Source organism: Scatophagus argus, chromosome 3 (genome assembly GCF_020382885.2).
Source record: "Scatophagus argus isolate fScaArg1 chromosome 3, fScaArg1.pri, whole genome shotgun sequence".
Lineage (NCBI taxonomy): Eukaryota > Metazoa > Chordata > Actinopteri > Scatophagidae > Scatophagus > Scatophagus argus.
The window spans coordinates 7,610,463-7,625,694 of NC_058495.1; the positions used below are offsets into that span (position 1 = coordinate 7,610,463).

Genomic DNA, 15,232 nt, shown 5'->3' on the forward strand with positions numbered 1-15,232 from the left:
AGGTAGAGTCCTCTGCCACTGGAGTCCTTTTCTTTCTTTCTTTCTTTCTTTTTTTCTTTCTTTTTTCCTCAGTCCTTTTTGAATGTCCTCCATCTTAGCTTTTCTTTAACATTTCATAAGAGTTAGTTGTTGCAGTTACCATAGTGATCATGGTGTAAATAAATAAATAAATACATAAAAACAAATAAATACATAAATATTTCCTCCTTAAATAAATACTTCAGACAACACTTCAGTTCTTCAGTTCTTCAGTACAGTTTGCCTTGGCATGGTTTAACCCTACCTAGGTCATGTTGATACTCTGAACTCTCATAACAGTCTCATAGCTTGAAATAAAGGTTCTCATTTGTGATATGGCAGAGAGAAAAACTTCCCCTCAGACTAAATAGCAATTTTGATGACTCTATATCTCTTTGTTTGCACTTTTCTTACATCATCCTCAGAGCTTTCATGCTCAAGTCCAAAAACTCCTGCAAAAATAAAAAAAAAGAGTGTAAAAAAAATTGAGTTCAAAGTTGAACACTGTGAATTTTCTTTCAAAGGGATAAAGAGGTGGTGCTCTGTCTTTAAAGAGTACACAGTGCTGGCTCTGATCTCAGTTGTGTGCCAGAAGGCAAGAAAAGGAGGCAAAAGGAGAAGAAGGAAAAGGAGAGAGTTTAAAAGTCTCTCTGCAGAGGAGAAGCTGTGCTAGGACCCCTCTTCCTCAGGGTTTCCTGGAGCGTAGTAGCCCGCTAGTTGCCTGAAACGTGGTCCCCAGTCGCTGAGGTAGGAAAAATCCTGCTCCGAGGTGGTGGACAGCGTATGGATGGAGCTGAGTGAAAGTGCAGGTGAGCTGGTGCCCTCGAAGGCGTATGTCTGGAAGGAATCATACGGTGGCACCGACAGGTCAGCATCAGCCTGTTCTACCTTCTTTCGGATGTAGCCTTTGAATAGGGAGAAGTCTGCGGCTGCTGTTGCTGCTGCAGGTCCCTCTGCACCTCCAGCACCCACTCGAGTAGCCTGTATCCACTGCGGTAATGAACGGATGTCTGGGCCAGAGTCACAGCTTTTGGCCTCTGGGAAGTCATAGAGGTTCCTCAATGCGCTCATGTCATATGCCTGAGTGTCCTGCTCCCCTCCGCCCTCATCATTGTACTTGATGACGTTGTCTCTCATGTCCTCCTCATCCTCAGCCATCCTCTGGCCCTTCCTGTGTCGTTTCAGGGTCAGAATCAGCAAAACAAGAACTGATAGAAAAGAAGACAGAACAAGACAGAGAAAAGGAGAAATATTGTAATTCCACTCTAATGGACACATACATTTAGATTAGCTCAACTTAAAGGTTAAATATGAATTTGTCAGATCAACAGAGTAGGATGAGATGAAAGCCAGGACTTTATAAACTGTCACTGCAGCAAATGTTTTGAAATCTGCTGTTTTAAATCTTTTGCTGCGTAGCAGACAAGGATTAAGAGTTGACAGGCTGAGTTTAAAGAGATGGCAAGCAAAAATAGAATTCCTCTTCCTCTTGCTAAGAATAACATACCAAACTCAGATCCGAGGCTTTTTGTACTAAAGAAAACAACTGTGGTTTAGTATTTTTACTTAAGTAAGTGATCTGAGTACCTCACTGTCTCTCAAGGTGTTAAGGCAAATAAAAAAAATAGTATTTACATTAATTATTATGGTTGCTATGTTTTTTAATTCTTTCAGGGTTAGCACATCACAGACTAACAGCCCCCTTCAATGTTTGACTCCCAGCGCGTGAACATACTTTACATACCACCTTACCGTCATGTTTCTGCAGTCACAGAAACATACTTCATGCTGTAAGACATTATTTTAGTCACCATGATAGATAAGCATAATAGTTATTGAAAGACCATATTATGTTCATTGTCTCAGAAAAGAAGTAAAAGTTGCTATTCATAAAATGTTACTACAGAGCCACATTGACAGTCATAGGTCTTTTTTCCATTGCTTGTACAGCTCGACTTGAATCAATACTTCACATACTGCCACAATGTGCAGAGCTGATGCAAAACAAAATGTGGTCAGTCAACATATGTGCTATAGTGATGAGAGTTTGTAGTAAAGTAGGTCTAGTTCAACAATGACAATGAAAATTGTCAATGTTGACCGAGCTATTTTGTTCATCAATTCACCTACATTTACTGGCAGGTAATAATTTTGGACCCGGAGTACTGCACATTAAATAAGTACTTTGAATGAACTTTCAAGTTCTTTCCATGGTAAAGTTTTATTCTACTCCCATTGTAACTTTGATTTCACCTTTCAGGACAAAGACACAGCAGGGGATGATAATATATTATGAAGTTTTACATTTCAAATGCATGAGCATTGATTTTTCTCAATCCTGATAGCCTTGCCCAAAAATATGATTCAAACGGCCTAATGGAGATCAGATCTGTATATCAATACTAATCCAAGTCAGGTGAAACAAAGATTTTGTGGTTCCATCACTACTTGAAACCATGAGCAGCTACCTACAATGGGAGAAAAATGTCTTAGAAAATTAAGTCTGGATTAAAAAAGGGAGGACATCTGAGATGGATCACATTACAGACTAATGAAACACGAGGAAAACAAAGGTTCAATCAAGGTTCTATCTCAACATGGCTTTAATTTCTGCTTACTTATTTTAATTACTACTTATATATGTAATTAGACAAGCCTCACTTGGCACAGACACCCACCCCCTGAGTCCATCATCCCTTCCCAGGGCTGCACCCTTCCCTCTGAAACGTCCACCAGATTTGTCTCAGACTCGCAGCAACATCAAATGTCAGTAATGATGAAAACATATTACAGGCAGTTATGAAAAAATGATGCACTCTGGAGAGTATGTGATACATAATGAACATCTCAATTTTTAAAAGTCTAACAGATAAACAGCAGTCAAGCCTCTTTTTGATCAACTAATTAACAAATAAAGACAAGTGTGGACAGGGAATGATGTACAGTACATAGTAAATACTTTTACTATTTTATTTTAATAATATTAAAAATTACTGACATAATCAGAATACATTTGTCACTGAAATCCAGGAAGGAGGGCTCAGGCAATGCCCCTCTTCTCAGAAAGTCAGCCTTTACAACTACAGTTTAGCAGCGTGCTTTTATGATGACAGCCCTTTTAATCTGTTGTATTCAGTGAATTCACAATCACTATAGTGGATCGGCCCATTTGTTTCCTTCTCTATAATGGACGACTGATCAAAGTAAATGTGATTCTTCCAAAATCATCTAAATTAGTAACAGGTAAGTTGGCATGTGTTTTGAGTGGCCTTTTAGAAACTGTCATGCTGAGAAATAATTATTTGTGATAAAAGTCCAGCCGTGACTTTCTGCTATTTACAAAGATAGCATTCAGATGAGAAGTTGTAAATGTTTGTTACTGAGTTTTGATGTGTTGCTGTGGCCAGTCAGCTATAGCCTGTCTTACAACAGTAACAGTGGACAGAAACCCTTTATCTTCTTTATAGCAGGGACAATGAGGAGCAACTCTGAAGGGATGGCAGTGAAGGGACATTTACATAGATCGTTAACCAGTAGGCACCATGCATCTTCTAGAACAGACTGCCTAAAACTAATGCCTACAAGCCCATGGAGATAAAAAGACCATCACTTATAATGGGGCATGTGCTGTCTGGGACAGCATCAGTTGCTTGATGCTTTGAACCCACCCGAACACCCTTCTGTACACTGTGAAAATGAAATATGCCTAAAATGTTTGAGTCAAACTAGATCAATGTCAAGATGTGCTGTGTACAGGAAATTCACACATGTTAAATCACACATATTCATGTACATGGAAAAAGCCTATGAACAAATGAACTCTTTCAAAGTGACCTTCAGTGTCAGCAATCATCACGTTCTATCTTTGCTTTCTGCTTTCATCTCTGTCAGCTGCTACTCTTTATTTCCTGAGCAAAGTGGAAAAAAAATGTTTTCAAGCAATCTGTCTAAATGACTTGTTGCTGTTCCTGGTAATCATCTTCATTTGGTATAAATGGCTTGAAAATAACTTGCGGTGTGAAAACACCCTGTGTGTTCCTTGCCTAAAGAGCAGTGCCAGCCTAAAGAGCCTTGCTGATCTTCATTGGGAATTTTTATGCATTATCTCTGACTGATAATGTACATTAGTTCTCGTCTTACATTGTTTCCTGGGTGCCACTGGGGAAAGCAGTGTCTGTAACCATTGTATTTATTTTTTTCCTCCGTGAATGAGGCGAATTAATTGCCACGGGGCTGAGGAAACAGTCATGGTTTGTGGTAAACTGCCGCTCACACTGCCATGCATACTAAACAAGAGCTAAGACAATTACTCTAAATTCACACCAATGAGAAGCGTAATAGGTGGTTGAAAACTTGACTTTATGAACTCCCTCATACGTGCATCTCAGCTGCCTTTTCAGTAAATAGCACTGAAGGACCAGTGGCAGCACATAGATCAGTCTGAAGCAAAGACAGATAACCTCACCTCTGACAAACCGTTCCTCACTGATAACATGTCAGTATGACTGCCTTTTAGGTACATAGATGTTTGAAACCATAACATAATGAAAACCTATTAGCATACCTCAGGCAATGTTAATATACCATGTATGGCATTTACCTTTGTAGGAAGCATATGTACCTGTGCATAGCTGTGTCCTATACATACAAAGATGATCCTCACGTGTACAGATGTTGCAATAAGCCTTCTTGACAAGACGGTTAATTTACCCTTGGGCTGCGCTGGTTGCCCCCACCCAGGAGTTCATCACAAGCAGATGGGAGGTAATTGGAATGGATGCTTGCAGATGCTGCGATGCAGTGGAATGGATTCATCACATCAGGCCTATAAATGAGCTGATGGAGGGACTGTTTGTTTGTAAGGTAATTAGGCAGAAATTTGTTTTCATTTTTCTCATCATGCAACAATTGATGTAATAGAGGTGGTCCAGCCTCTGGAGAGAGTGAGTGCTGGCTGGCTGGTTAGATGTGTGTGTGTGTGTGTGTGTGTGTGTGTGTGTGTGTGAGAGAGAGAGAGAGAGAGAGAGAGAGAGAGAGAGAGAGAGAGAGAAGACAAGCTGCACACAGTAATGGTGCATGGAGAGAACAGATTCCAATGCAGTTAACAGGTGAGATATGATCTGTCTGAGCACGTGGATATATGCTTAGCATGTATGAGCAGACACACACTAAATCTGTGTGTGTGTGCTTGCATGGTAAATAAAGCAGGAACAGGAGCGGTGTAGGGCAATGTCGATAAATCTGCTGCTAACTTGCTTCTGTCTGTTATTCACACCATATGATAGTTGTGAAAACATAGCTCATCCGCCCGATCCCACACCCTGCAGCCATGAGATTTTACTGTCCACATGATGACTGGCAGAAGCCAGCCACTCCAGCTTAGCCCATTCTTCAATGATTTGATGAGGCCTGTTCAGTCCATTTTCTACCAACCAGGATCAGTCACTCAAAGTGACTTTACACTGATTATAGTAACACTATAGGCATCAACACTGCATCTTTTCATTAGTGGAAACATAATTGATTAACATCAAAATAACACACAGTGTTTAGCATATGCCCGTTGCTCTTTATAATACAGCCAAATGATGACGGCTGCAATGAAAAAAAAAAGGTCTTACCGCATATATTTTTTTCTACATGGAGCCCAGCTTTCCACAAGTTTAAAGGCCAGAGAACTGTTTGAAGCTCAGGCCTTTGAGGGGATGTCATCTAGCCCAGAACACCAAAACCAAGATACACAGGCTAACACAGTTTTTATAGTCAGCAGAGGTTGCCTCAGATTTGTACATAACATTTTTGTTGAGGCTTTTAAAACCATGATGAATAAATGATGCCCTGCTTTTGAAGTTCACTGCAGTAGATGGTTTGGTTAATGGAGGCAGATTTTTAACAACTCTCATTAGAAAAGCTCTTAAAAGAAAATATATAGCATTGTTAGTTACAGTTAGAGCTGTCTGGTGTCATCATCATCCATCATTCACTGCCTGCATAATGTAAAACATGTACAGGCATGAGTGGGGGAGACAAAACACTGTGATAGCGATGTTGTTTCTTTCTGTCACTGAGGAGTGGGATGCTAAGATGTACCCCGGGGGGTGGGGTGTGGGGGGGGGGTGGTGTGGGGGGACAGCTCGCTCATAAAATTTTCAGATATGACAATACTGAATCTCTTCGGTCTCTGAGAGGGTGAGTGTGTGCATGCATGTGTATGCTAGTGTGTGCATGTGTGTCTGTATAAAAATCAGAAAATGTCTGGAAAGCCTTGTCTATTTAAAGTCTGCTGTTCTAGGGGTATACAAGTGCTGAGACAGCTCTTTTACCTGTTTGCTGCTCCTCCACTTCACTCCCATTCATTCCATCTCCGTCTCTGTTCTAAGGATCAGAGTGGCTTGATATGATTCATAAACCCTGGCATCTTCTGTGCTACTGTTTAAACAAAAGCTCTCTCCTCACTGAAGCAGCAACAAAATGTCTGACAGGAAAGTCGCTGAATGAAACAAAGATGAAAAATTGATCTCGTTTTTCATGTCTTTCATCTTAGTTTTTCCGCCACTGCATTTGCAATTTCACTCATGAAATATAGATAACTTCTAAAAGTGGTCAATCCATTAAAAGATACATGCTTGGTTGCATGATTTCACGAGCTAAAGCCATGGAGCCATGTCTTTAGGTGTAGCCCTCAGTCTTGCCTTTTTACTAGTACATCCCTCCATTGAGGGTAATGCTGCTGGTGGTCCTGCTGGAGTAGTTGAACTTAGCAATGACCCCAGAAAAGCAATACTAATGAATTGTGCTTTTCCATCCTTCTCGCCATCCATCATCATACATCCATCCATTTATCTCCTCCTACATCCATACATACATACATGAGTACATCCATCTGCTTACCTATGAGGATGAGCATACAGACCAATAGTGCTATAAGGGCCCCAGGGCTGAGAGCAGCACTCATTACATAGGCTGTGGCATTGCAGGACTGGATGGCTCCCTCTGTGTTAAACAATGAAAAATAGTATTAAATGTACAGATTCAAAGCAAATTATGAGTTAGTTCAGTGGGCAAAGGTTGAGCATTGTTTTATCACAGGAAATTTTGTGTTTTTATAATGCATATGCTATATTTTCATCACGCTGAAATCTTAATATGAATTGATATGAATGATAAAAAATGTTTACTGACCAAAACAATGGCATACGGATGACCTTTTCACACTTCTGCTGCTCATACAGAAGGTGACAGTGATGATAATGTTAGTAATGGTGCATAGCTCTCACCTGTGTCACAGCCACAGACATGAATGGTCAGAGTGCCAGTGGAGCTGAGGGAAGGAGGCCCACTGTCAACCACCAGGATAGGCAGGAAGTACACATTCTGCTCATGGCGGTTGAAGCCTGACCGTTGGGTCCGGATGCCAGCAGTGTTGTCTGAGTGGGTGGTGTCAGTGCATCAGGAGTTGGAAGTCACAGAGACAAGGTAAAGCAGAGAATTACACGAGTGATTAAAAATTTGCAGAACAAAACCTCTTTGTCCACTCAGCCATTTATCAAGCTGTAAAAGAATTGATGAAATTCCATCCAGTGTGTACTTCATTACTCTACTTGTTTTTCCTCCTTTGACCTCAAGACAGCACTGATCGAAGAAGTAGAAAAAAAGAGAGCATTCATCATGCAGGCCTATAAGGCATTACTGAAGACAAATATCAGTTTCAAGAGTTAACATTTGATGATGTAAGATGCTTGCCATTTGATTCAAAGTAAGATCAAGCAGTAACAAAAAAGAAAAAAAAAAAGAACCACCCTTGTTATACATAGTGATTAAATTATCTGACATACACTAATGCATAGTTCAAGGTCTCCAGACAAAAGGTGCCAGGATTGTCAAGTTTAACTTGGGGTTGAATCATTCCTGTATGGAGGTAAACTGCTTTTATGCTATTAACATTTATTATGTGTGTTTTTGGTTTTTTTTTAATAGCAAACAAAAGAAAAAATGAAAGCAAGAGAGAGAGAGAGAGAGAGAGAGAGAGAGAAAGCCACCGTTAGAAATTAAACTTCACCGGTGTACATATGAGCGCTCTCCCGGAGACATAGATAAATGTTGCACAGAATATAGGAGGAGGCTTTGACAAATAGAGTCGGAGAAGCTATGTGGGTAGACTTACACAGAGGATACCGAGCAATCCATCTCCCACAACATATATCACCCTTATCCATGTCACCCTAGAGCTTCTCTGGCACATGTAGAACAATCTTCATATTACTGTTTATGTACACAAACGTTACGCCCCTGAGTTTGTCCTTTTGACTTTTACACAGCACTCTCTTCCACAGCTGTCTGTTGTAGAATAAAAATTCTCTCCAAATCATGTTAACACATAGAGAGTGAGGCAATATTGTGTAGTTCTGAACCAAAATTAATAAAGTTAAAAAGGTGGCAAGTTGGATCGGGACAGCCTCCCACATCCACCTTTTTTTCTCAAGACTAAAGTTTAAGCTATCCAACAAAATGTCTTTGTCTTTGCCTTTTACAACTTAGAGAATATTGGATGCGCTATTGGGAGGCTGGCATTGTTTGACACGGTCACAGCTAAAAGAAGACTGAGCATCTACAGCAATGCCAGCAGCTCTGTGAGGCTGTACTAATTAGCACTGCAATAAATACAGCTGAGGCTGATGGGAATGTCACTCGTTTTGCAGGTATTTTTTCATGAAACAATTTCTTGGGCCAAGTGAAAGTAAATTTATTGGTATCACTGTATGAAAAATCATGGGGTCAACAAAATAATTTGCATCTGTGGACCATGGATATCTGTGCACATTTTCATGTCCAATATCCAATTGCTTTTGGGATATTTCAACCAAAAGGGCAGACTAACCAATAGTGTAACACTGCTGCCACCGGAACCACACTGCTGGCATGACTAATAAGAACTACTTGTTCAAGGTGAGGGGACAGTCATGGTCATGGTTAAGGTGAAAGCAGTGTTGACTCCTGGAAAGAACATAGGTGAGCCATTTGAAAAACAGCTGTGTTTCTTTTGTGATTTCTTGAACCTGAACTTGAACTGCTAAAAAAAGTTATTTTATTCATTCACAGACATAGAAAAAAATACAGCCACCATAGCCAAAGCAAAAAACAGAAATCCTACATCACAGCTCAAGGACTTGTACTGTGTAACACTGTGATTGTTGTACTGCAAAGCAAGACTCCTCCTCTTGCGCTTTGCCATGCATGCTTTATAAATGTGTCCCGCAGAAAGACATGTGCAATATGGACCGACTATACCACGAAAAAATGAATAAAAATAAAACAAAAATAAACAAAAAAAAATGTACAAAAGCTTTGAATGACACAAGTAAAAATAATCCACAGAAATGTGAATTTCCGCTTTTCCTTCAGTTACATTCTACCGCATTTGTTTTTAAGCATGATGTAGGACAGTTAAGGGTAAAATGATGGCAGCTTGTCATGTAAATGCAAAGCTGGAACTATTTGGTTAAGATGAGGTTTTGCTCTATAAACTGCCAGCAACGTCTTAAAAGAGATTAGCAACATGGGTTTAAAAGAAAGAAAAAAAAAACTTTTTATCACTGTGTGTCGGGGCTTGGCGACAGAACACAATGTGAGGCCATGATGGGGAAAAGAAGAAGTGACAGATTGAAACTGACAGGTTGACAAATGTGTCCATGAAATGAGACACCAGAGTGGAAAAAAGAGGGGTGGGAGGATAAAAAGTCTGCGTGGGGTTTTGTTTGTCTTTCACCAAAAGATACGATACAGGCTCTGCAACAGTCCTTGTGTTTGTGAATACGTAAAATGTACTTGGGTGGCTGGTGTAACATTTACTTCTAAGTATGAATGTTAATGATGAATGATTCTACCGAATCACCAAAATACACACCATTTCAATATTTCACCTACATGCACATCTACACACACAATCGCAAAGAGGTAAAAAAAAAAAAAAAAAGAGCATAGCAGAGATGGACACTTGTGTCATACTTCTTTTTGCCCATCTATGCACATGCAGTATGTTCAGTATGTGTGTGCATGGTGTATACACTGATACATGAGCATGTGAGTGGGTCTGCAGCAGACCTCGCTGCCTTGGCATGGTGACATTTCCTTTGCTCGGGCTGCTCCCCTGACATTTTCCTGGTGTCAGATCAATCTTGATTTAGCCAGATGTCACAATCACTTAGGTACACATCTCTAAATGAGGTATCTGCAAGAACGTTTGCATAAACACAGACATGCAGGGGAAAAACCGTATCTTCCTGACAAAGCAAAGTTATTACTTTGTGATTTTAATGTCACCTTACATAGTGCAGATTTGTGTAAATGTTGTGTTTGCGCAAAATGCAATTTTCATGTTGACAGAGAATATTTTGTAAGCTGCTGACACTGTAATTAAGGGGAATCCAAAAATTCTGTGTTAAACAAAGTGTCCAAACCGGGAATATATTTCAAAGAAAAAGACATTCATCTAAAATCCTGTTACTGTGGGAAGCAATGCTCAGCTTAGCGGCGCAAGTTATACAGCCCAGCAAACTTATTCAGACAAACCGTTCAAAATTTATTTAGTGCGATTTGTACAGAGTGTCATGCAGTGCCATATAATACTGTCTGCTAATATTACTCTGCTGATTGCCAGAACAGGTGGTGTTTATCCAAAAATAATAAATAAAAGGAACATTCTGCATGATTATCAGGTGAATGCTAAGTCTAAGAAAAAATAAACTCTTTTGCATTTCCTTTGAACAGTTCCCTGCCATTATCAAAATCATTTGATGCAATCCACGAAGTGTCATTTTTTTAAAAGTCAACCACCTGAATTCTAAATGAGGTAACTAAGAAATTAAGTTATTAGTGAGTATTTTTTACCATTTTTGGAGCTGCAAGCTTAAAATTGCCTTAAAGTCTACATTTGTAGAATGTTCTCAAGCATTTCACACTGCCAGTCATATGCGTATTTTAAACTGTTCCATCTTTATGATGTTTATCTTGGTCTATGTTGTCTTGAACATTTGTCAGACAAGCATATTTTTGCTTTGCCTGTGCATAAATCCACATACCCACTCACACAAGATACAACAACCAGTCCTAAAGACTCCAGCTTGTACTATTGTACCCTAAAAATTAAATTACACTGGTAACGCTACCAGCACAGTCACTCAAATTTGCATCTTAACCCCTGAACCCAATTTAAGATTGTTGCTCTCTCACCTTTGACATCCCACAGAGTGAAGTGTCGATTGCTGGAGGCTTCTGGGGCCAGGGTGAAGTAGAAGCGATGTCCAGATTGTGGCTCGTCTCTATCCACCACACTAATGGTGTGAATTAGCTAAGGAAAGAGAAACAACCAAAGCAAAAAAGGAAATAAAAGCCAAAGAAAAAGGAGAAACAGAGGTTAGATTTTCCACTCAGATCCACTCAATAGGAACAAGAAAACGAGTATGAAAAGCACTTTACACTTTACATTTCAAATGCCTCTTTCATCAGGGAGGGAGTGAGGTAAGGTGGAGCGAATATACTTGGATGCAACAGACTCAGAAGGCTTCCCATGAAAGTGCAGTTCAAAGGGGCTACAGTCACAAAGAGATAAAAACTTCTTTCTTCAGAAAGTTGACACAGAAATAAAAAAAAATGTCTTAATGTTAGAAATGCAAAACTATCATAAAGTGCCTGACTGAAAAGCTTTTTTGAACAGAAAAGGACAGAGACATTCTGTGAGGCTGCCATATTTGCTCTGAGAAGAGCAAAGTCAAAATGCAAATGTGCAGAGGAACAGGAAGAAAGACACAGAGACTCAGCAAGGGTGTAGTCCTCATATCTAATGCAATAATAGTGATCCACACTGGAAGATAAAACTCAGCTGTGATCCAATTTTGAGAACTCTGTGGGCACAATAAGGTGAGATAGGCTTCACTGTGAGCTGAACAGACATCAAACAGCCCCTGGAGATCCTTTCACTTTAATACAGGCCTCTCTGTGACAATTCATCCTCCTCTCATCCAGTTAATCTGCAGCCAGTGTCAAACCACATGCTGATAAATGATATTTTCGCATCACATCCGTCTGCCCTGTTTCCTCCTTTGCCAACACGCTACGTACAAGTTCACGTATTTCTTATTATTGTGATTTCCTTCACTTTTATTTACTGCACCACACACAAAAAAAAAAAGAAAAACTTTGCACTCTGCAATGTTGATGAATAAAACGCAGCATAGAAGATACAGACGTGGTGCAGTAAAAACACAGAGTCTAAAAATGTTTATTAATAGTAGCTTAAATGCCAAAATTCTCCAAAATAATGGTAATGGCAGAGAGAAGACCAGAAGAGCAGCACGAGGAGCCAAGCTAATGGATGTTTTGCCTAAGAAGTGTAAGCCTTCAGGCAGAATTTGAAGCTAAACTTGCACCTTCTTGGTATAAGTGCCTTGGAACTGTCATAATTATCCAGTCCAACTGTTTACGTTTCATAGTAATATTACCGAAAATATGACATCCAATACTCTACTCTGCAATACTCAAGAATCAGTCTGTCAGTCAGATACTGCTTTGAATGGCATATGCTTGCCTTGAGCGGACAAGAGTTCTAATCTATTTCTATTCTATGTGTGAGCAAAATACATTTACATTTTGCCTCAGAATATTTTACCAAGAGCTCAATATTTTGCCTAAAAGGCATAGTTTTTAGTTTAAATAACAAATCTATTCTTTGCAGAGCACTCTTGGGAAATTCGTGATTTTTCCACAGCTACTGTTGAAAGAGCTGATGCTGCACACCTAAAGCACTATGGTAATAAATTCTATGTGTGTGAGTGCTATTTGCTGCTGTAAAAATATGAAGCTTCTATATTATAATGCTTATAATATTTATTTGGTTGGGACTCCTTCTTCCTCTCCTTCTAAGTCAGTCATTACAATATTTGGAACTACACGACACAAAGAACCCTGACACAGTATGAAGTAAAACAAATTTCATAAAGCTGGTCTGTAATTCTATCAAAAATAATAAATCAACTTATACTTTGAGATGAACTTTGATATTTTTTTATGTTTACTAGCATCTCTAATGCTCTCTAATTAACACTTTATATCTACATATTTTGGATCAGTATAAAAGTGTATAAAAGAAAAACAGTTCTTTTATGGACTGGATAATTTTTTGGCTCTGAGAAGTTGCCAGGCAACCAGCGTAGATGGAGAATTGTCATTTTAACATGTCATATTTTTTTGCACGGATTTAACACACTAAATATAAAAGTAATTAATGAGCTTTTGAGGTTCTAATAAGCTAGTTCTGTTGGACAGAGCCAAACAAGCTGTTTCCACCTGTTTCCAGGCTTATATCAAACAGACAGTTAAGAGAGTGATATTGATTTTTCTCTTCTAACTGTCTGCCAAAAAGCAAGCGTTGCCCAGAATGTTGAACTTTAAAGTCTTTAAAGCCAATTTTGAACTGTGAAGAAAAGCTTTACAACTTAACAAATGACAGCAAAACACAGGACTGAAACATGTATATAGTGAACATTTTAACAAATATAAGATAAGATAATCCTTTATTAGTCCCATAACTGGGAAATTACAAATATGTATGTGCATTTGATGCTGCTTCTGCTGCTGTTGTGTCTATCACAGAATGCAAGAGACACAAAGTCATTCTATCAGAACACAATCTTTGTTTTTATCCTGGTTTACATGAAAGTATTCCTCTGAAAGCTCAGTTTTGCTTATTTGTTATCAGTTTTAGTCATTGATAGCTTAGATAGGCTATTCCTTTAGCAACAGTTCATCCCTCTCCAGTCTCATACAGCATTAATCCCACTGCACATATAGTCAGATGTTCTCACTTGCCTACTCTTACTCCACACAAATGACTTACTTGGCAAAATTCATTCTCTCTGAATACAAACAATTCTTCATTCCTGCATAATCACCTTGACTGACAAAGAGTCTTCTGTGAGTCGCATGTAGAGTCAGAAGAGAGATTCTTCCATTGCAAAATGGAAAAGAAAAAAACATTTCATAAAATGGAAATCCAGGAAATGCAACTAATTTCCTTTTTGCTAACAGACTCTCCCAACAATTGTTCCCTACCTCTGTTTCACACACTGCTCAGAGATTACTGCTAGAAGTCAGCAGAGACGCACATGACAAACAACCCCCAGAACGACTATCAAGTGAGACATTCCTCACAGTGATTAAAGTCGGATGTTCGATGGCTGTAATTCCTTTTTCTGGTCTCACAAAAGCTTGTGGCATCAGATAAGACCAACAGAAATACATCAAGCCATTATTCAGCTGTTACAGTAGCAGTTACTTATAAAGGATGCTTACAAATTGTTAAACAAGGCGTTGTTTACTGGACTGGACCCTCCTTCTGCCTATTGTTTCTCCTCCACCTCTCTGCCTCTTCAGCCTGCTCTCTCTATTCATCACTATGATTTCCTTTTCCTCTGATTCCTTGTCCTTTGCATTTATCTTCTAAAGTATCTCCCTCTCATTCTTGCCCTTTCCAGAAAAATGTGTCCATCATTTATCATCCACCTGCAAATTGATTATCCAAACAATAATACTGTAGATGTACTCCCCACCTTGGTTGCACATAAAGACATCTGCTTTAGTGTGATTGTTAGGCTCACGATGCCTGTCTGTATGTATGTATTTTCACTCATTTAGCAAAGCACACAGCTCTGAATTATGAGCCTGAGCTATGGCCATGCATTACTGTGACTAAGCTACTGCCGAACACACTTCCGGGCCACAATTGTACCTTCACAATAAGCTCCTCAGCATTGACATTGCATCATAGACACAGAACAGGCTTAGTCATACCCACAGCTCAGAGAGGCTTTCTGGGATAATATGGCTTACTTTGTAATTACAAAATGCTACGGCTTGATTTCAGGGTAAATCACACGCTTCTTCTCTGCACGCTGCAGACTCTGCACTCAAGAAACACAAAGAAACAGTTGGGAATGAACCAGAAATGACTACCTGTATTCCTATAAAGTTGATTAAACAAGTGAGAGAAAAAAAAGTAATTTTCCCAGCTTTGAGGTGCAGCAGTGACCCAGAATAGATGCAGTTTTAGTTAATTTGCTTCCTGGACTAAAACATACTGACTAATGCTGCTTGACTGCCTCTATCCTCTGTCCTCTTTGACATAGCAGAAGTGGGTGCTATATCAAAAAACATGGCCAGT

At 39.3% G+C, this 15,232-nt stretch overlaps 1 protein-coding gene across 1 annotated transcript in view; it reads right to left on the minus strand.

The window, feature by feature from the left end:
- Positions 1–274: 274 nt before the first annotated feature.
- Positions 275–15,232, minus strand: part of LOC124056079 (cadherin-22) — a 71,626-nt gene continuing 56,668 nt past the window's right edge. The window contains exons 9-12 of the mRNA XM_046383177.1: positions 11,248–11,365; positions 7,296–7,445; positions 6,910–7,011; positions 275–1,226 (exon numbers count right to left, since the gene is read on the minus strand). Coding sequence (XP_046239133.1) covers positions 688–1,226; positions 6,910–7,011; positions 7,296–7,445; positions 11,248–11,365 — 909 coding nt within the window. The 3' untranslated portion in view covers positions 275–687. The remainder of the gene's footprint in view (positions 1,227–6,909; positions 7,012–7,295; positions 7,446–11,247; positions 11,366–15,232) is intronic.